Here is a 22,956-nt window from a genome sequence, read left to right as displayed (position 1 = left end):
AAACGGCAAACAATACAGGTGACTCCCAACTTACGACGGCTCGACTTGCGACCCCCCGCTTTTAAGACCTTTCTTATCGTCATTAAGACTGTGGGGGCCGACGTCGGCCCCACTGCCCTCGCCGGGCAGGTGGGGCGCAACGTTTGCCCCCTCCACTCCCTCCTCCACTTCCTCCTCCACCGCGTCGATCGGCCCCTGCCGGGCCCCCTCTGAGGGACATAGCTAAATCGCTGGCTCACTGCCGCACGGGGTTATTCCACACACGCACACACACTACCGCTCATGCTATGGCGGCGGCGAGCACGCGCGCGCCCCTGCCGGCGATCAGACTCTAAGATGCGCCCGCACTAAGCCTGACGCTAAACGGCTGCGCGAATGCATGCGAACGTCTGTGGGCGGTCATATGCTAATCTGCTTCCATGCAAAGACCCGCGTGAAACGGCTGCACGAACACGCACGCGTCGGTGAGCGGTTGTATCCCACACCACGTCCACACAAAGGCAGGCGTAAAACGGCTGCGCAAATATGCGTGCCGGCGGGTGTTTATCCGCTACCCCGCACCCTCGCTCAGACGTGCTCTAAAGCGGCTGCACGAGCATGCGTGCGTCGGTGGGCGGTTATATCCCACACCGCGTTCACACAATGACTAATGCTACAGCAGCGGCGTGAACACGCGCACACCTGCTGGTGATCCCTGACATGCAATACCCAGGGGTCTACAAACTAAGCTGTGCCTGTGGCAGTAGTTACATTGGGGATACTAAGGGACATGTCTCGGACCGTGTTCGTGAACATAAGGCAGATCTGAAACACGGTAGGACCAATACCTCGGCCATAGCTGATCATTGTTTTAATGCGGTGGGCTCACACGAAATTGATTTCTCAAAGACGACGGTACTTTGCAAACCCACTGGCTATCAACAAAGATTCGTTCATGAAGCCATCCACATATACAGACACAGACACAACTTCAATTGAGAAGATGGGTATACTCTAAGCAATCATTGGAAGGACGTTATCAACCAGTTTAAGTCATAACTGGCTGTGATGTTTCCATCCTACCACCTTCCGATGTTGTTATTATTGGCTCTCTGATTTTACATTAACAGGTTCAATTTCCCACATTAACACAACCACCTCGCTCGCGGAGCTCGACGTTGCTGCTCTGCGATCTCCCATTAACATGCGAATCTCTCACATTAACATAGCCACCTCCGCGCCCTCGTAGAGGCCGCTCTCCGATCTTACATTAACATGCGAATCTCTCACATTAACACAGCCACCTCCGCGCCCTCGTAGAGGCCGCTCTCCGATCTCCCATTAACATGCGAATCTCTCACATTAACGCAGCCACCTCCGCGCCCTCGTAGAGGCCGCTCTCCGATCTTACATTAACATGCGAATCTCTCACATTAACACAGCCACCTCCGCGCCCTCGTAGAGGCCGCTCTCCGATCTCCCATTAACATGCGAATCTCTCACATTAACACAGCCACCTCCGCGCCCTCGTAGAGGCCGCTCTCCGATCTTACATTAACATGCGAATCTCTCACATTAACACAGCCACCTCCGCGCCCTCGTAGAGGCCGCTCTCCGATCTCCCATTAACATGCGAATCTCTCACATTAACACAGTCACCTCCGCGCCCTCGTAGAGGCCGCTCTCCGATCTTACATTAACATGCGAATCTCTCACATTAACACAGCCACCTCCGCGCCCTCGTAGAGGCCGCTCTCCAATCTCCCATTAACATGCGAATCTCTCACATTAACATAGCACCCTCCATGCCCTCGTAGAGGCCGCTCTCCGATCTGCCATTAACATGCTAATCTCTCACATTAACACAGCCACCTCCGCGCCCTCGTAGAGGCCGCTCTCCGATCTTACATTAACGTGATAATTTCTTACATTAGCATCACTAGCCCCGCTCACTTCGTTTATGACCCTTTGGCTATACCCATTTTAAACCTTAAAACAGTCTGCCTCAGCAGCTATCCCCCTATTTTTTCCTCCTGATGACGGTCGCTTGTGTTGTGATCGAAACGTCGTAGTATTTTGTGATTTTTTTTGTTATTTTCTTTGAACCTATCTACGTGACTTTATCAAAAATTCATGCAGTCACGAAAGTTTTAAGTCAAGATTTGCTTTGGCCTCTTTAAACCACACGCCACCTACCGAAGGCGGGAAACCCCTTTGCAAGCCACGCCTAACCCCGACGTGGCAGATGATGATGATGCCGAATGCATCACCAAAGCTCCATCCATCACCTCTCGTCCAGGGGCACATGTGGGAACAGAAGTCAGACTTTTGTTTTAGTTTTTCCCCCAAAAGCGTTCGAGTGATTTTATCAGCCGAGCAAATGGGATCGATAATCGCTATAGAGTAATCAATTAATCAGAGAGCCCAGCTGAATCTGAGAAGAGTATGACAGCATGGTGCTTGTTACATGTTGCAACTCCATGATAAACAGCACTCTGGGGGCGTGTGTGTGGGAGTGTGGGAGTGCGTGTGTGTGGGAGTGTGTGTGTGTGGGAGTGTGGGTAGCTTGGTAATTTCACGCATCATTAGTCGTCGAGTGCTCTCTGCACCAGCGATCACGGACGCTGTCTGCATGATAACGCGGTAGGCAGGCCACGGGGCACACATTCGCTCCGACGCTGTCTTTCACTCAAAGCTGGAAATACACTAACGTACACGTAACAACATTGGTGGACTTCAGCTAAACAATATTTTTTCTTTCAGCATGGAAGCCCCACTGAACTATACATATCTTTTAGAAGCGACCTGGCCACAATTGATAGATCAAGGAAGTGGCTTTTCACGTGGAAATGTATGGCAAACCAAATTCTCTCAATACTCTAGCAACCAAATACCCGCAGGGACTGATCCTGCCGTTGAATGTCCACTGGCGGCTCAGGGTTGCCGATGGACGATGAGCATTGCCCCATCGCTTGTGTGAGCAGGGACACTCTGAATTGTGACGTCTCAGAAATTCTGAAAAGAGCTCCAGAGTAGCGCAAGATACTCGGGAATAAGGAAGCGAAGCGTTGCAGAAGCCTCGAATCAACTTGACATGAAGGCATTGCAAAAGTGATGACTAAGAGAAAGTCGTGCTGCCATACTGCACTGTTTGTAGGATTGGAAGTTGGTTGACTTCACGCATTCTCATACCATGCATTCTTATAACACCCAGGACCATTTCAGATCATAGTCGCTGGTGTTGGTGGCTGTTGAACGGAAATCAGAGTCGGTTCGCTGGGTTCTTAGCGCAGTGCGCCAACCACTGCGCCACTGCTCCCCTGGGGAACAGGCAGACACCCATGCGCACAATCACGCACACTTCATTTTCAGACGAATGGATTCAAGGAAGCAATGCTAGAACAAAAATATTTACTCGAGACAACGGTGATCCAGCATGTCTCATCATTAGACAACTTCATGCATGGGCACGGGAGGTGCCGGTGAGATTTTAGAGATTGCATAGAGTGAGACGAGACGACGATACAGCGGGAGCTTTCGGGCACCGTTTGCAAGCGCTGGGGTCAAACTCGCATGAATGAGGTAGGAATGGATTCATAACGGTTCCACAATTCACACCGACCTACGACCAGATCACCGGTTCGCTACGGACGGTGCGAAATAAGTTCAACGTACATCTCCGATGCTCAGCAGGGTCGAGCGTGGACAGTGCTCGGCGGATAGGCGCCACCATGCGGAACAGGTGTTATAGGCTGCGGGGTTGCATTGTGGACAGCAGAACCGCGTGCAGCGACATAGATTGTTGTACGGTAGTTTTATGCTCTCCACCATTAACCCGCATAGACCAGCGTATTGGTGTATGGTCAGATAACCGCCACGACCCGCACGGCGTAGGGAGGCCCTCATCCAGCGGTGGATTGGCAAAAGGGCCGCTTGTTTTTTTATTGGCAGCCCTGCGCTAGTAGTGGAAATTCCACATTCTTAAGATGAAGAGTCTCTCCATAAGTAAACCACTCCTGACTTCTCACAGTGTGTTACTTATTTTATTCATCCGAGGAGGGTGGGGGAGGGGGGTGATGGAATGGGTCGACCCCCCGGCTGGGGTTTGAACTCGCAAGCTGATTGTGAGCACAGAGCCTCCTGCGCGGATGACTTCTCACAGAGTCGTTCCCATGGAGACAATGGGAGCACTGCGAACAAATACATATGGCTTGAAGCTAGCTCCTAAGATAGCTGTGGATTTTCCACATTCTTACGGCAGGGTCCAGCATCTAAGATCCTTAAACAAAACATTAAGTACTACTTGTCACACAATGTGGAAGCAACTCCATGAGGTACCCCTTTTATCAGCCCCACGGAGATGATGTGATGATGATGCTGATGCCGACTATGATAACGATTACGATAGTAATTTTCATGATGATGGTGAAGATTATGACAATGGTAATGATGATTGGATGACTAACCTTGGTCGAAATATGAGCTAATATTCTCGGCAGAGGCGGCCATTATAAAGCAGTATAGCAGGTAGATTGCTAACTTAATCTTTATCGAAAGAACCAAAGAATACGAAGAATATCAATCTTTATAGATTTATAGCATCATCTTCTTGTATGCATAGGTTTTCAACACATACACACTCTGCTATGCTCTCGTATGAAAAAAGCAAATGCATCTAATTAAGCATTTGCCAAACAGCTCAATGGCAAGTTCTTGACGAAAGCATTGAGAGACGCATCACTCTCCGATGTGTTTTTCTTGTGGGGAATGCCGTCTAACATTTTGCTCTGCGTGCGTGGGATCTTTTTCAGACGTGGTTTCCGCACAACACGTGGTACACCCCGGAGATGCATCGGGAAACTGTTGCGGCAGCACAGCCACAAAAACCCACGAATCGGTTATCTCGACACCTCTCTCGGTTACATAACGGATCGATGTTGTTTGAATATTCGTCAAAGACATTGCACCGTTGGCTGTAAGTGACACGCAGGCAGACAGGGCATGCACACGCACATTTATTACAGTCCAACGTGTGGGGAACGTGTGCCAGGGGAAGGACACACGCGGGAACGCACCGTAGTTTGTAAACACTTAACGCAAAAAAAGGTTAAAAGTATAAAAGCCCCAGGTGCCCCACGTTTCATTTCCATGCGTGGTCCTGAGCCAATTTTGGGAAATTCACATTTACATTGTGAGAGCCATCCTCTCCACGGGATATCCAGCGGTCAGCCACTCACACGGACCTCAAGGTTGTTCATTGCAGCGTTATCCCAGTTGACACGGCAACACAACTGACACAAATAAGGGTGTTCACAGCAGCTGAGTGCTGTGGCAGGTTGGCCACCATGGATGGGTCGTGTGACTACGGCGTAAGGGTTGGGATGAAATGGAGAACGATTTGGCGGCCTGTCAACCGTTGCCATGCTATTGCCACGGTGGTAGTGGTTGGTGCCATTGCAGCGTGAGTGCGGTGGCAGAGCCGGTGCGGCAGCGCGGTGTGCTCGGTACAGAAGCTCTGGCCGTGTCAGTGGCGTTGCTTGTGCCCATGGCAGCGCTCGTGCTGCGGCGGTCGGTGTTCGTGTCGTCGGCCAGCGTTGGTGGTGGTGGTGTGGGTTGCCGTGGCGGCTTATCGGTGCTCTGCCTATGAGTGCGGCTCCTTGCAGTCGGGGCAAGTTGCCATGGTCGCGTTGTAGGGCTCCAGCTGCAGGGTCACCTCGTGGAAGCCGTGCAGCTCGCGCAGGCGGCGCGTCGCCTCCTGCAGCAGCGGCTGCATGGCCGGCTCCCCCGGGCCTGCACGCAAAACGCACCAAGACAAAGGTGGCCACGCCACCACTGGGTACAGCCTTTGACAGACCGCTGCAGGAAGTGCGGGTAGCGCGTACGAAGGGCCGGCATGGCACGGCACACGAGGGGGGTGGGTGGCCAAAAAACCACGCCCGGCCGCCTTTGTCTCCCCAGTGCTGATGTTTACACACAACAGCGGGCACTGATTTAAGGTTCAGTCGACCTCGGGGAGACTCACCAGGACCAGTTTAATTATCCGCCGCTGTAATTGGCCGTGAACGGGAATTGAACTCCGGTCGCTGGGTTCGTAGCGTGGCGTGCTACCCACTACACGAGAGCTTCCCACACAACACACAAATACACACACACATAACAACAACAGCCGCCGTAAGCCACTACGTGGCGATTATGTCACCACGGCGCTTGTGCCAGGCTAGGTACACTTTGAGGCCACGTGAAGTGTCGAAGGCTCGCTTAAAGGTCACGGGATGTGTCCAGGTGCCATGGGTCGATTGACTGAGATGACTGGAATAACACGACCTGTGCTCCCGACTGTGCACACATGGGCACACAACAAAAATAAAGACCCCCCATATAGCCTGAACAGACTGTTGGGGAAATTGTTTTCAGCGAGCACCTATGAAGGCCGGCACAGTACACGAGGGGGTGGGTGGCCAGCACCACGCCCGACCGCCTTTATCTCCTCTTTGTCGATGTTTACACACCGCACCAGGTACTCATTTGAGTCGACCGACACACATATACATACAAGAATGTACTTATCCACACCTATATCCACTACATCTACACACAGACACATACATACCTACATACAACACACACGATCACATTACAGTTACGGCGAGCGGCTGATTGGCAAGTGCGTTGGTTTGGCGAGTGCGAGTATGGTTAAGGTGAGCGATCGTTTCTGGTTGGCTCATCGGTCATGGTCAGGGGTAGGGCCAATATCTAGTGAGTGTGGTCAATGTCAATGCTCGTGTCTGGTTGGCTGGCTTAGTTTGGTTAGGGATAGCGCTAGGATCGTGCTGTAATGGCCGAAAAATGACCCCAAGCCAATATGCAGCCTAGCGGCTATTTGGAAATTAAAGGTCTCCAATTGCTAGAAAGAGGCCTCCATGGTGATTGGTCAGGAGGCAGACTTTTAGAGATCATTCGGGAAACAGAGAGGATCCGTTTGAGGGGAAGGACAGGGATTGGCTAAGGGAAAAACAGGAACAAGAAGCTTCCAGAAAGGGGGCTCAAGGAGTGTAAAAGGGGAGATCACGAGGAATGGGGACGTTCGGAGGAAGTTACAACCTGAAGGCAAGAACGAAGTCTAGGGTCCCTATTGTGACTGTGACCCAATAAAGTGGCTCGAATAACATCGTCGTCAGAGTCGTTACAGCGCTACAGCCTCTCTGATTGTCTCCTGTGTGTCCCTGTCACCCCTCCCCCCGCCTCCCCCGAACTCCACGTGCCCCCCGTGCCAACCGGTGACGAGGTGAGCCGAGGCGGCGCGGCGCCCCGAGGTGAGCGACCACAGGTGGAGGTCGTGCACGGCCTGCACGCCCGGCATGGACAGGAGCGACCCCTGCACGTCGTCGAATCGCTCACCCAGAGGGACACCTGTACACACACCACACACGCACACCACACACACAACAACAACCGCCATTCACCACTAAGTGGCGGTGACGTCACCACGGCGCTTGTGCCAGGCTATGTGGACGTCAAGGCCACGTGAAGTGTCGAACGCCCGCTGACTGAGATGACTGGCCGATGCACCACCTGTGCCTCCTACTGTGCTAACTTGCTGTGTTTTAGCCGCCCGGTGCTCCGCTCGTTGTTGTGAGCGTCGCTCGTCTGCCCTCTGTTGTTGCTGGAGGGCGACTGCCTCCAATTGCCCAGTAGCGTACTTCACGACTCTCCTCCATATAGACCGATCTTGACACGGCTGGTACCAGTTATCAGCAAGTCCACTCAGCTCCACATCCTCTTGTACCACATCACTCCATCTTTTCTCTAGCGTGGGCCGCGCCCGTTTTGCCCCCTCTATCCGGCCGAACAAAAGCTGTTTATGCATGCGGTGGCTGAGCATGCGGGCTACATGACCCAGCAAATGCTGCCATGCTTGCCAGAGAAGCTCACCGATGGGGCTTTGTCGAGATCTTTAAGGATATGTGAGCTCCGCACACAATCCAGCATGGTTAAACCCAGGATGGATTGTAAGCAGGCCAGCCTAAGTGTTTTCAACCGGCGAAGATGTTCCATTACGGGGACCCACGTTTCCCAAGCGTAGAGACGGGAGGACATTACCGTGGTCGAGAACACCCGAAGATTCGTGTGGAGCGACAGACCAGGTAGCTTCCACACAGCATTACGCAGCCGATTAAAATATAATTCCGCTCGCATGAGTTGGAGTGAGACCTTTGCTGTCAAACCTGAGCCGGTCATGAGCACACTGCCCAGGTTTGGGAAACTCCCCGCACTCTCCACAATTGCCCCATCACCAATTGGGAGTTGTGGGGGTGGAGTGTCTGATGGTACAACATACCCAGGCAGGTGCTTAGTTTTGGTGGGGCTGATGGTACGGCCCCACCTCTTAATGGCATGCTCCAGGTTCAGCAGCAGCGCCTCCAAATCCTCCTCTGAGTGAGCAGCAATCACCAGATAATTGGCATACAAAACACTGCACCCGGGCATCGATCAGCCTGCAAAAAATTCCTCCAGTACAACCATCGAAGTCTTCACGAACTACGTTGTCGAAATAGATGTTAAGTAATGTGGGAGCCAGAGGACATCCCTGTCGCACCCCAAAGTGAACAGGGAATGGCTCCGACTCCTGACCACACACACCAAAGACAAAGATCTCCCATATAGCCTGAACAGACTGTTGGGGCAAGTGCTGCTAGTGAGCACCTATGAAGGCCGGAACGGTACGCGAGGGGGTGGGTGGCCAGCACCACGCCCGACCGCCTTTGACTCCCAAGTGGCGATGTTTACACACCGCACCAGGTACTAATTTCAGGCTGATTCGACCTAGGGGAGGCCCAGGACCGGTTTAAATAATCATCACTAGTGTTGGCACTTGGCCGTGAGCGTGAATCGAACTCGGGTCTCCAGGTTCGTAGTGCAGCACGCTAACTGCTACACAACCACACACACCACAAAGACATACACACACACCACACACACACACACCACATACAACACACACGCCACACCACACACACCACGAACCCCACGTACACCACGTACAAACACCCCACACACACCACACAGTCATGAGGGGAACAATAATAGCCACCATTCACCACCTGGCTTGGGGCCCGTCCATAAATGACGTCACGCGATTTTGGACGATTTTTGACCCCTCCCCCCCCTTCGTCACACAGCGTTACAAAAAGTCAGACCCCCCCCTCAAATATGACGTCACAAAGCTCTGCCCCCCCCCCCAAAAAAAAATACATGCTTCAAATCGCTTTAAACTATTGTCACTATAGTGCGTATTTAATGTGCCGCTGCACTCTGATGTTGTAGGAGAAAACATATATATAAAAAGTCTATTTAATTAAGTAGAACGTGATTTAAAGCTTTCGTGACTGCAGGGATTCATATTATTATAAGTAGAACGTGCTGTCTATATTTATTTAAAGTTTCGCATTTTGATGTGACGTCACATTTCTCAACCCCCCCCCCCCTCGTCACACATCGTCACAAATGTCTGATCCCCCCCCCCCCGGTGCGTGACGTCATTTATGGACGGCCCCTTGTGCCAGATGACGTACACTTTGAGGCAATTATGTGAAATGTGGAAGGCAGACCCAGGTGCTACAGGTTGACTGATATGACAGATGCACCACCTGTGCTCACGACTTGTGAACATTTACACACGCACACTCGCCCACGCACCCATACACACACACGAAGCAAAGACAAAGATCCCCTGTATAGCCTTAACAGACTGTTGAGGCAAGTGCTGTTAGTGAGCGCCTATGAAGATCGACACGGCACACGATAGGATGGTTGGCCAACACTACACCCGGCCCGCTTTGTCTCCCCAGTGGCGATATTTACACACCACACCAGGTACTCATTTGAGGCTGGGTCGACCTAGAAGAGGCCCAGGACCGGTTCAAATTATCGTCATCGGTGTTGACCGTGAGCAGGAATCGGAACTCAACGCCATAGCGCAGCTCGCCAACCGCTTACGCTACCGCCCGTACACGAGTGCGCACACAGGACCAAGACAAGTTGCTCAATGACGCTTGCAAAATATGATCACGCAGGCATGAACTGCCCCAGTTCAGGAGCCTTTCCCCATCTAAGCCCGTGAGCTTCTGCCAACTCGGGAGTTGTGCGTCCCGGTCCCCGACTCTGGAAGCGTCTCCGTTGGCTGCGTGGGTCGAACGCCGCAAGCTGCGAGTATAGGCCGCAAACCCTCGCGCCTCCCACAAACCCGCGTCTGGGTGCTCGCGAGGCATGATGATTACTTGTGCTGGGGGCAGCCGAGTGGCACAGGGGGTTAGAGGGGGCACTGAGCGGGTACAGCCGAGATCGAATCTGGGCGACCACCCGCGGTTGAACCAGGTCACGTGTAGCAAGGAGATGGCCTCGGCTCGCTAAGCAATGACCACAAAGATTCCCCGCATAGCCTTATCAGACTGTAGGGGCAGGTGCACCACGCGCGGCCGCCTTTGTATTCCTGGTGGCGATGTTTGCACACCATCGCACCAGCTACTCATATGAGGGTAAACACACACAATCCCATCAAAATTAATGTGGGGTTTCACTTTAATTACGTTCCAGGTCTGAGTACTGAAATGTGATTGACATGCAATGACCATTTTCAAAAGTGGTCCCAGGATGTCATTTTCTGCGGCTTTCCTCTTGCACAGGGCGATGCACTGCAGTTCTGAACATACATTCTTATATTTCTTGACGTGATGCCTATAGCCAAGAGCTCAATTTCTCACTTCATATCTTCCAAGCAGCTGGTGGACTGAACTCGGCAAGTGACTCATAGCCACAGACATTGTGCGGTTGGCTATGTATGGTGCGGAAGAAGTTCAACATACATACATACATAGATGCGGTGTGCCAGTTATGACCTTTTTTCTAGGTCACTAATGCAGAGAGACCCGGCTAGAATTATGGCCATCGATCGAATGGAATCTTAATTTGTTAAAAAAGGGATAATTTCACTTTACGCCTTTTCTCTCTGGTGATATTTCGACTGTGCCCCCAGAATAATGCCATGAAACAGATTTCCATTCGCAACTTTGTGAGCAAAGCATTGAACCCAGGAGACGATGTCACCGAACTACTTCTGAAATATCTTTGATTGGTCTCTTTGTCCAACATAGCCGCATATCTTTGATATGCCCTGCTAAGAATGTTATTCGCTTTTGATATTCTTTGGTTCTTTCAGTAAAGTCACGTAGATAGAAAAATAATAATAAAGTGAATCAAAAAACCACGACGTTTCCATCGCAACACATTCACTTGTCAGTGAAACCAAACGTTGTATTTGCACTTCATTAGTTGTATGCTCAATCAAGCAATTACCCAAATTTAATGTAGTTTTGTTTGTGTACAGATTGTAAATGTTGTGGATTTGCTCTTCAACACATCAGTGTGCTGTACTAGTAACGAAGTGACATGTTCTGTTTACGTGACGAACCTTAATAATTGGCTGTGTTGGGTGGTGGTGGGTTTAGCGACACATTTATATTTACACAATCTAATTAAAAATATATATTATGTTTGTGTCACTTATTGGTGACCGGGCTAAGACCACCGACTCGCCACACTCGAGGACCCGGTATAATCACACTTGGCTGAAACCCGGATTTCGTTGCCAGGTTTTGTGCTCCGACGCGGTTCTACGGCCTCTGAGCCACCCGTGCCACCTCGCTCATGAAGAACCCTACGGGTTAGACGCTTGATTTGCAGAGCAAGTCATTGTGCATTTTGGATCTGTCCGTCAGCGGAAAATGTTAGGGCTCGGCAGGACACGGGTGAGTGTCGATGGCCCCCAGACGTCACCCGCCCCAGTGTGACAAACGGGCGCCGGGTCTCGCAGTGACTCTTGTCACACCCAGGACATTGTTTAAGTCAGCGCCCCGCTACTGCGGCAGCTTTAAACGAAAACTGAGCACACAGCAGCCGTTTATACATCACCGGGGCAGCTGCTGCTGCTGCCTCTGCTGCACGGAAAGATAAATTATTTTACTGCCTTCCCGAAACTCGATTGCTCCATTATTCTCCTCTCTCCGAACCTGCAATCCTGCACTCCGCAAGGCGGTGTTTACGGATCAAGTTGTGATGGAGCAATTTTGCGTGCGGTGCAGGCAGCGTAATGTCCCTGATTACTAATTGCTTTCCTCAAACACAAAAGGCTCAAAGTGAATTTGCCGCACATCCCACGTAGGCCACTTATTAAGGGGACCCTTGAGATTTTGCGTGGGTTTCCTGGATAAACATAAGATTCCTATTAATGCCTTCTGTTTCCCCACGAGATCCAATTTATATTATTTCTCTCCCAGCTCTGTCTCTCATCTCCTGTTCCTCCACCCTCAGCCACTGCTCTGTTCCCCTTCCCCCTGCCGCCGCTCCGCACATCGGGCCGAGTGAAGTGTGAAATGAAACGGCACTGCCATAAAGACACGCTGGCACGCTCCGTGCGGGGCGGCTCGTGAATTACGACGACGATCACGGCGACGACGACGAGGAGGAGAATTCGCAAATATGTTCCTGCCCTGAGATGTCCATCGCTACGGGAAACACGCCCGACTGCCCGCCTGCCCGCCCGTCCGCTCTCTCTCTCTGTAAATCGCGATCGTGGACAGCGAAGCCAAAGCTCCGACCACATCATTCGTTCACGGGCAGCACTGCTGCTGCAGCCATGACATGGCTTGCCATCTTCAGCATTAGCCCAAAGTCCATTTTTGATCACCCCTCCTACACCCCACTGCCGCCACTGCCATGCAAAGAAAGATAAAGGAAGACTGAAAATTAGTAATTATAGTAATCACGGGTACACCTGGCATTCACGCGATCATTACAGTGCACGGCTATCACGAAAACTCTGCGTGTCACACACGGGTGATGTTTGCTGTGCAGGTTTTTCTCAAGCAGATAAATAAGTGATTGGCCGGTGATAAAAAAAAAATCTAATTGGACCATGATGACCCCAACACCCATGTCCACTGTGAGGCAGATTGCAGTATTAACCAGTGCGGCCAACAGGCTTGAACCCCTGCAACAAGCTGCAGATACATTACCGCTTGGCCATGCCACGTCGGCCAAATCACATCCTAGAATTTGCCACCAAATACATCCCAACTAGGTGGCTAGGTCGAATCCCAGTCGAGAGCTGACTCGACCCTTCATCTGGTTGCCACCATAGGAATGTGGAATTTCCACCACTGGCTCAGCCACTGCACCACACTTGTGTGAGCTAGGAGACACCTTGGGCTTCGCGTAGTAATGGGCACAAAAGGTGGTGCTCACAAAATGCGCAAATCTGTTTAACGTTTGGTACGTGCTCAGAATTACAAGAAAATGTTCGCACACGTTAAAAAATATTCACCCTAGCCCAGCCCCTTGCGGTGTTGTGCTGTGCTTCTACGCTCCTACGCCAACGCTCCCCGCCTTCGCTGACGCGTCCCGACCGGCGCGGTGAAGCATGTGCCACACTCACCCTCCATCAGCACCTGAAGCACGTCGCGCAAGATGGTGATGGTGGTCACGAGGACGAAGAGGGAGAAGATGAACGTGCAGATGGGGTCAACGAGCTTGTACTCTGGCTGGGGGGGGGGGGGGTGGGGGGCGGTGGGGGGGCACGGTGGGATCAGAGGACCGGGGGGGGGGGGTCGCGTCAGCATCAGTGGCGAAATTCATCATCGTCACGGCCAATTTACATCGTGAGCATCGTCGCCACAAACGCTCATTTCACCACCATCACCCTATTCACATCATCACACCCTATTCACATCGTTACACCCTATTCGCACAATATTCATCACACACAAATAACATAATCTTCATCACACCCAATAAAAATCATCATCACACCGTCTTCACATAATCACCATACCAAATTCACACCATCATCATCATACCCTATTCACATCTACATGACTATTATAAAGGACTTCATCATCATAATAACAGTTCATTCACATTAGCAAAAGTATCATTGTCATAATTACTCAATTCACCATCAGTTTAGCACGTAGGCTTTCATGACCAATATTTCCATAATAGAGGTTTTTGGGTTAGATCGCGTAATCTAACCCAAAATCCTCTATTATTATTATCATCATCATCATCGTCGTCGTCACTTACGTACATCAAAAACACCTTCCCCTCTTTCTCATCAAGGGCTTGTAACGTGTTCTTTAACCACAGACCGATGTTAATGTGTGGCGTGATTAGAAAAATACGTTGAATCGGAGAGCGCCTCGGAGTAACGAGCGGGGCAAATGGAGCGTGGGAACGACACCGCAATGGCCATCTAAAAGCACCGCACGATTATTGGCATCCAACTCTTAATGGTTCTCTCTCGAGCGTTTTCACTTTCAAAAGATAATTGTTTTAAATGAAAGAAACTTCATTTAAAAAGTCCCGAAAATATTCAGTGCAAAAGTAAGTTAACGACAGGGGATTAGTTATGAAATTGTCTGGTGGTCGACGGCGTTCATAATGGATCTTTTAGAACACTGAGCCGACACCGCTGGGATCCTGGGTTCGACTCCGCGCACCGGTGATTAAACCAGGTTCAGAAGCGTCGTGAGTTCATGGTTTTGGCTCAGGCACCCAATGACTGCACACATATCCCATCATATCACTCTGGTTTCAATTCTGCATGAACCAGCAACAAGGACAAAAATGTATACACGGATTGGATTAATGACATCCGATATACAGGTTTCCCTCGCTTTATGTGGGTTCGGTTTGTGCGCTTTCGCGTACATGCGGCTAACCTATTTCTACAGTGACAGAAGTGAGCGTGGTGTTTGTATATGAGCGTGTGATGACCCACCATGGGAACGGTGGTGCAGCGGTTAGCGCGCTGCCCTACGAACCTGGCGACCCGAGTTCGATTGCCGCTCACGGCCAACACCACTAACGATTATCTGAAGCGGTCCTGGTGCGGTGTGTAAACATCACGACTCGGGAGACAGAGGCGGCTGGGCGTGGTGTTGGCCACCCACCCCCTCGTGTGCCGTGCCGGCCTTCATTGGTGCTGCTCGCTAACAGCACTTGCCCCAACAGTCTGTTAAGGCTATACGGGGATCTTTGTCTTTGGTGGCTCACGAGCGGCATTTGAAAGCACACATGAAACGTTTCCCAACCCCTGCTGTGAACAGCGAACACAGGTGGCAAGATAGACCCGTGTAATATGCCCCCTGCTATCGGCCCGGTGGCTCAGCGGCAGAAGGTGCGGCTCGTGGTCAGAAGGTTGCGTGCTCAAATTCGGACGGTGTTGACTCGGCCCCGCCATTCCTCCGGCATTGGTAACGGAGGCTGGGGGCATCCATCGCCACCTTCTGCCGCACTTACCTTAAAGAAGATAATGCAGGCAGCGACGAGGACGCCGATGCTTTGCAGGAGGTCTCCGAGGGCGTGGATGAAGGCGGCGCGGATGCTCGGGTTAGAGTGGCTCTGCAGATGCGAGTGGCCGTGCAGGTGAAGAGGCACCGCTGGGGGAGCCTCCGAGTCCCCGCTGGGTCCGGAGGAGTGATGGCCTCGCGCGAGGAGAACAGCCATGCTGCAGAGAGAGAGAGAGATAAGTTCTGATTGGACAATGTCATGTCGTCAACATGAACATCGTTGACGAATATGATCTTCTTTTGTCAGGCGGAGTGAAATGTCTCCACTCTTTCTGGCCTCCGGCCACGGCAATGGCTTCGTGTAGGCCCATGAGGCTGTGCGAGCTCTTCCCCCTCCCTGGTTGTCGATGCATACTTCCTCGAGGTTGGCCTCTACTCCGTACTCCTTCCATATGGCTGCACAGGGCCATTGCTGGCCATCTATTGCTTTCCATCCCAGTTGCCCACACAAACCAACGAAGCCTGTGCTTTTATCTCTTCTGCATGAATGCGATGGACACTGACATTGTCTTTGTGGGCGCTAGCATCTCGAATGTCCTTCCCCCGCACGTCAGATTAACGACGCGAAGGAAGTTCTACATACATATATTAAATTAATCAACGTTATCTTCACCATCAAAATCACCATTAACATATCTTCATTGTCTCATCATCACTATCTCTGAAATAATCTTCGTACATGTGTCATGACAAGATGGTAATCATCGCAATAATGTTGATACTGATCTATGTCATTAAGATAATCTTCATGAAGCGCCGCCACCACCACCATCATCATCACCAGTACCGTTCACCTCGTGATCATCGTTATTAACATCACTACCAAAATCATCTACATCTCTTGTCATTATTTTTTGCATAATTTTGGAGGTCACGCTTAACATCACAATGTTTGTCGAGGCAACAAAAGGGCGAATAAGTAGCGGTTGGGTGGGTGACAGTGAGAGCCCTTTGTTGAAGGGGTGAACACGTGAACGAGGGGCTATAGGAGCGTGCGTGAGAGTGACAAAAATAAAACTGTGTCCAAAAACATTGCTGAATTTTTTTTAAGTTATCAGTCTTCAGTTACCGTTCACGCGCGATTTAAGAAGTGACGTGATGTAATCCCGTACGTTGTACGTTCGAACTCGTGCAATGTTATTTTGAATCACATCCTTCTAAGCGGACATATGTTCGGTTGACCTAACCTGTGAGTAGCGGCACTGTGACTGGGTATGGCCGTGCTCTGTGTGGATTGGCGAGGGCAGCCGCTGCTGCCCGAACGCTCACGAAGTATCTCGCTAGCTGTTGAAAACAACCGCTTCCACCTTTTCACTGCGTGTGGAATACGGTCGATCTCTTCAGTTTTTGTTTTTAAATCGAATTAGAACATGAAATCGCCCGTTATGGGTGATGTGATTATATCGGTGGTGGTGTGATTATATCGGTGGTGGTGTGATTATATCGGTGATGTCATTATATCAGTGGTGTGATTATATTGGTGGTGGTGTGATTATATCGGTGATGCGATTATATTGGTGGTGTTATTATATCGGTGGTGGTGTGAATATATCAGTGGTGGTGTGATTGTATCGGTGGTGTGATTGTATCGGTGGTGTGATTATATCGGTGGTGTCATTATATTGGTGGTGTGATTATATCGGTGATGTGATTATATTGGTGGTGTTATTATATCGGTGGTGGCGTGATTATATCGGTGGTGGTGTGATTGTATCGGTGGTGTGATTATATCGGTGGTGTGATTATATCGGTGATGTCATTATATCAGTTGTGTGATTATATCGGTGGTGGTGTAATTATATCGGTGATGCGATTATATCGGTGGTGTTATTATATCGGTGGTGGTGTGATTATATCAGTGGTGGTGTGATTGTATCGGTGGTGTGATTATATCGGTGGTGTGATTATATTGGTGCTGTGATTATATCGGTGATGTGATTATATTGGTGGTGTTATATCGGTGGTGGTGTGATTATATCGGTGGTGTGATTGTATCGGTGGTGTGATTATATTGGTGATCTCATTATATCAGTTGTGTGATTATATCGGTGGTGGTGTGATTATATCGGTGGTGGTGTGATTATATCGGAAGTGGTGTGATATCGGTGGTGGTGTGATAATATCGGTGGTGGTGTGATTATATCGGTGGTGGTGTGATTATATCGGTGGTGTGATTATATTGGTGGTGGTGTGATTATATCGGTGGTGTGATTATATCGGTGGTGTGATTATATCGGTGGTGGTGTGATTATATCGGTGGTGTGATTATATCTGTGGTGTGATTATATCGGTGGTGTGATTATATCGGTGGTGGTGTGATTATATCGGTGGTGTGATTACATCGGTGGTGTGATTATATCAGTGTTGGTGTGATTATATCGGTGGTGGTGTGATTACATCGGTGGTGGTGTGATTATATCGGTGGTGGTGTGATTATATCGGTGGTGTGATTATATCGGTGGTGTGATTATATCGGTGGTGTGATTATATCGGTAATGTCATTATATCAGTGGTGTGATCATATCGGTAGTGGTGTGATTATATCGGTGGTGGTGTGATTATATCGGTGGTGGTGTGATTATATCGGTGGTGGTGTGATTATATCGGTGGTGTGATTATATCGGTGGTGTGATTATATTGGTGCTGTGATTATATCGGTGATGTGATTATATTGGTGGTGTTATTATATCGGTGGTGGTGTGATTATATCGGTGGTGTGATTGTATCGGTGGTGTGATTATATCGGAAGTGGTGTGATTATATCGGTGGTGGTGTGATAATATCGGTGGTGGTGTGATTATATCGGTGGTGGTGTGATTATATCGGTGGTGTAATTATATCGGTGGTGTGATTATATTGGTGGTGGTGTGATTATATCTGTGGTGTGATTATATCGGTGGTGTGATTATATCGGTGGTGGTGTGATTATATCGGTGGTGGTGTGATTATATCGGTGGTGTGATTATATCTGTGGTGTGATTATATCGGTGGTGTGATTATATCGGTGGTGGTGTGATTATATCGGTGGTGGTGATTATATCGGTGGTGTGATTATATCAGTGTTGGTGTGATTATATCGGTGGTGGTGTGATTATATCGGTGGTGGTGTGATTATATCGGTGGTGTGATTATATCGGTGGTGGTGTGATTATATCGGTGGTGGTGTGATTATATCGGTAATGTCATTATATCAGTGGTGTGATTATATCGGTAGTGGTGTGATTATATCGGTGGTGGTGTGATTATATCGGTGGTGGTGTGATTATATCGGTGGTGGTGTGATTATATCGGTGGTGTGATTATATTGGTGCTGTGATTATATCGGTGATGTGATTATATTGGTGGTGTGATTATATCGGTAGGGGTGTGATTATATCGGTGGTGGTGTGATTATATCGGTGGTGGTGTGATTATATCGGTAGTGTGATTACACACTCAGAACTAAGCGTTAATCAGCAAAGTGTCAGTTTCTTACCTGCGCTTACCAAAATTTCAGTAACATCGTCGACGCTCCTTATAAAACACTCGCACGCACAATCCGCAGCCCTAAACACATGCATCCACGTCTCACGTCTCTCTCCTCTCACGCCTATAAATAACCCCTCACCTCATTTCCCCCAAAGTGAGGGATCTGAGAGAGCGATGGTTGGCAGTTTATGGTGTCGGCTGAGCGAATGTGCAGCTCGCTTTGCCCGAGGGAGTGCTCCATCGGGGACGGCGTCCGAGTTAAATGTCAGGTTTAGACTCTCCGTGTCTCAACCTGCTTCCACCCATTCATTTACATTTATGCAGCGGGGGGTCTTAATTTCTCACTGAATATATTACAGGTCGCTGGTGATGGACTGGAACAGGCACGTCATTCAGGACAGGAGTAGGCGGTACGAGGATAGTGTCGCAGCCGAAGCGAGACACATTTCGGATGTGGCGTGCTGTGTGTCAAAATATACCCCAGGGTCGCCAATCCGGCTGCTATGAATCCCTGGACACGTGACGTATTAAACACAACGTGGGCGATGCCTGTTTCATAGACAGTGGGGTAACAACTGAGCCCGTTGGCCACCGATTTACCGCAGCATTTGTTGAAGCAGGCAAAACTAACTGGAGAATGATGTTGACCTTTTGGAAACTCATGAGCGGAGGTCGGCCTATCAGGATGGCGGGCTGTGCCGCACTGGAGAGACCCGTATAAGCTGAAGCCAGCGCGAGATTCGCATTGGTTAAACCAGTAGGTCTCAGAGAGTGGTCCCCGCACCACCAGCGAGTGGTCTGCGACGGTCCTCCAGGTAGTCTGCAGAGCTGTGAAGCAAATGCAGGTTGATCTGGAAAATAATGACAATTTTTACCTTTTGTTTCGGCCAATGAATATTTGACTTATGATATAAAAGAAAATGAAGTTAGGTAAACTACTCTGATTAGGTTAGGTAAATTACTCTGATTAAACTAAGCAATCCCTAAGATCTAAATGCCCCCCGCCCCATTAAAAAAGCCTTACAGCTGCGTACAATGAAGCAATGTTTTTATGTTCAAGTAATATGAATATTTTTGTGTCACCGGTATTTAGAGAGAGAAATGAATGCGTTTTGACACCAGGGGTGTAGGATGCTGGGTGGTCCGTGGATGAAACAGATTCTGCTCCTGTGAATAATATTGCTTCACGACCCACAATTCTGCGCAAAGGTGCACTGATTGCGTCCATATGAAGTCAGTGATGAGGATGATGTTTTTTTACATTATGAGACCTCCTTTGCCACTAACAAGATATAGGAATAGGTTTTACCCTTTTAACTGGCACAAAAACTGACACCTTTATTCAAGGCATCATGTTTGCAATAACCACAACACAAGCAGTCAAAATGCAAACAAAAAAGACAACTCTGATAATAATATGCACTGTCCTTGAATTTGATTGGTCCACACCCGAGACGGCTTTTCTTAGAGCCTAGTCTCCATTGGTGTTGGACCAGAAGACACCAAAAGGCGTACAACTCAAAAACAGCGCACTATCAGAGTATTGAGGGCTCGGGGTGAGCATTTACATTATGAGACCTCCTTTGCCAGTAACAAGATATAGGAATAGGTTTTACCCTTTTAACTGTCTCATAATGTAAATGCTCACCCCGAGCCCTCAATACTCTGATAGTGCACTGTTTTTGAGTTGTACGCCTTTTGGCGTCTTCTGGTCCAACACCAATGGAGACTAGGCTCTAAGAAAAGCCGTCTCGGGTGTGGACCAATCAATTTCAAGGACAGTGCATATTATTATCAGAGTTGTCTTTTTTGTTTGCATTTTGACTGCTTGTGTTGTGGTTATTGCAAACATGATGCCTTGAATAAATGTGTCAGTTTTTTGTGCCAGTTAAAAGGGTAAAACCTATTCCTAGAGGATGATGTTGATGATGAAAGAATGATGAAAATGTCAATTCGCAAAAATGCGGATGTCTTACCTGGTGAATAATATTGCTTCACGACCCACAATCCCGCGCAAAGGTGCATACTGATGTTGTTCATATAAAGTCGGTGATGTTGTTGATGATGAAAGAATTGTGACTATATCAATTGTAATTATGCGACAGAAACAAAGATTCCCATAAAACTACAGCCTTTTTAGGCTGTTGGGGCAAGTGTAGTTAGCAAACATTAGGAAGCCATTGGAGCTATGCACTTTTAAATTTCGATTGAAGACTAATTTCTTTAAAACTGCTTTTTGTGTTTAGTTTGTTGTCTTTTCCCCACGCCTCCTATTAGCGCGGTTGGCTACGTACGGTCCGAAAGAAATTTAATATACATACATACAAGGCCGACATAGGTGTATTCCGGCAGTGGTAGACGGGGCACATCTGCAGGCGGTACCTTGTACCGCCAGGAGAGGGGCTGCAGTAACAGCCCAAGAGGGGAGGGGCTGCAGTAACAGCCCAAGAGGGGAGGGGCTGCTGGGGGCTCAGGATCCTAAACAGCTAAGCCCCTCGGCGCCCCCAACGGCGGGGGGGCTGCGGGGGTTCTGGGATCCCTCGCAGCCCCACCCCTCGATGGGCAGGGGGCATAAAAGGGCACCTCCCCAGCCGATCTGAGCCAGTCGCCGACCGAAGAACCAAGACCAGCCAGCTTAGGACCCTGAACCCCCTTGCCCCGCTGTCCTTGTAAGGGCCGGGACGCTGTGCGGGCCGGTGGTGGGACTCTGAGACTCCCGACTCCATGCCCTTGTAAGGGCGAGGTCGCTGTGTGGGCCAGTGGTGGGACTCTGGGCCACTGGTGGGACTCTGGGCCAGTGGTGGGACTCTGGGACTCCCGGCTTCACGCCCTTGTAAGGGCAAGGTCTGAGGAAGCCAGAGTCTGGACCCGCACCTTGGCTGGGTCAGGTCAGGATAGCCTCCCCTAGGGTAATCATAGCCGGAGGACCCGAGAGCGTAGCGAGTGTCAGGCACGCTATAAGTAGGCTGTGTCCCTAGGCTGTATCAGGACTGTTGGCGTGGTGTGTTGTAATAAAGAGTCGCCTCTACAAGTGTCTCCAGAACCAATTACATAGGTACACGTGGTGGTGTGGACAGCACCACGCCCGACCGCCTCTGTCTCTCCAGTGCTGATGTTTATACACTGCACCAGGTTCTCATTTAAAGCTGAGTCGACGTAGGGGAGACCCAGGACCTGTTCAGATATTCGCCACTGATGTTGGCCATGAGCGGGAATCCGAATCCAGATCTCCAGGTTCCTAGCGCAGTGCACTGAGCACTTCACTACCACTCCCCAAAATGTATGTTACGCTTGCACACTCACGCACGCGCGCATGCTCTCACCCACCCAGTAAACATGCAACGTTGGTTCTAGAGGCCGACCGAAACTGAATTTTTGGTTTCGGCCGAAACCGAAACCAGACTGAAAGTTAAAAATTTACTTTCGGCCGAAACCGAAAGTATGCCGAAAGAGGCCATTTGCCAACTTTCGGTGCTGAAACCAAAACCGAATTTCGGTCGGCCTCTAGTTGGCTCAACGTTGGAATACGGTTGGAACCATTGGCCCAACGATGGCCTAACGTTGGCATGTGGCTGGAACCGTTGGACCAAAGGTGGCCCGTGGTTAGAATTGTTGGACTAACTTTGGTCCAACGTTGACCCAACGTTGGCGGCAAGTGGCTGACTGTGTGCAAGCGCACACACATGATGTTGACGATGACGGCGCAAGCGGAGGTGGCGAGCATGGCCGTCCCTTCGATGGCGAAGTCTCGCGAGATCATGCGGCAGGCAGCCAGGTAGACCAGCACGCCGGTCACCACCCAGATGGAGAAGATGGAGAGCAGTGCGCCCAGGATCTCTGCTCACACGGACACAGACAAAGGTCCCCCAGGTAGTCGAATACAAGACGTCGGGCCAGATGCTGATCATGAGCACCTACTTGGGCCGCCACGGCGCACAACGGGGTGGTGTGGCCAGCGCCACGCTTGACCGCCTTGGTCTCCCCAAGCGATGCTGTCGGCACACAACACCAGGCGTTGTTTCAAGGCTGAGCCGACCTAGGAAAAGCCAAGGGGCCTGTTCTGATAGTCACCACCGATGTTAGCCATGGCCGGGAATCGAATCTC

General features: G+C 50.0%; 1 protein-coding gene across 1 annotated transcript in view; it reads right to left on the bottom strand.

The window, feature by feature from the left end:
• Positions 1-5,000: 5,000 nt before the first annotated feature.
• The window catches only part of LOC116941507 (proton-coupled zinc antiporter SLC30A2-like), a 29,272-nt gene continuing 11,316 nt past the window's right edge, over positions 5,001-22,956 (bottom strand). The window contains exons 4-8 of the mRNA XM_032952639.2: positions 22,535-22,688; positions 15,334-15,541; positions 13,469-13,574; positions 7,255-7,389; positions 5,001-5,769 (exon numbers count right to left, since the gene is read on the bottom strand). Of these exons, the coding sequence (XP_032808530.2) occupies positions 5,621-5,769; positions 7,255-7,389; positions 13,469-13,574; positions 15,334-15,541; positions 22,535-22,688 (752 nt within the window). The 3' untranslated portion in view covers positions 5,001-5,620. The remainder of the gene's footprint in view (positions 5,770-7,254; positions 7,390-13,468; positions 13,575-15,333; positions 15,542-22,534; positions 22,689-22,956) is intronic.

This window comes from Petromyzon marinus, chromosome 12, assembly GCF_048934315.1.
Source record: "Petromyzon marinus isolate PM22_M1 ecotype Great Lakes invasive population chromosome 12, UKy_Petmar_22M1.pri1.0, whole genome shotgun sequence".
In the NCBI taxonomy this organism is placed as follows: Eukaryota; Metazoa; Chordata; class Hyperoartia; order Petromyzontiformes; family Petromyzontidae; genus Petromyzon; species Petromyzon marinus.
This window is presented reverse-complemented; position numbering and strand designations above follow the sequence as displayed.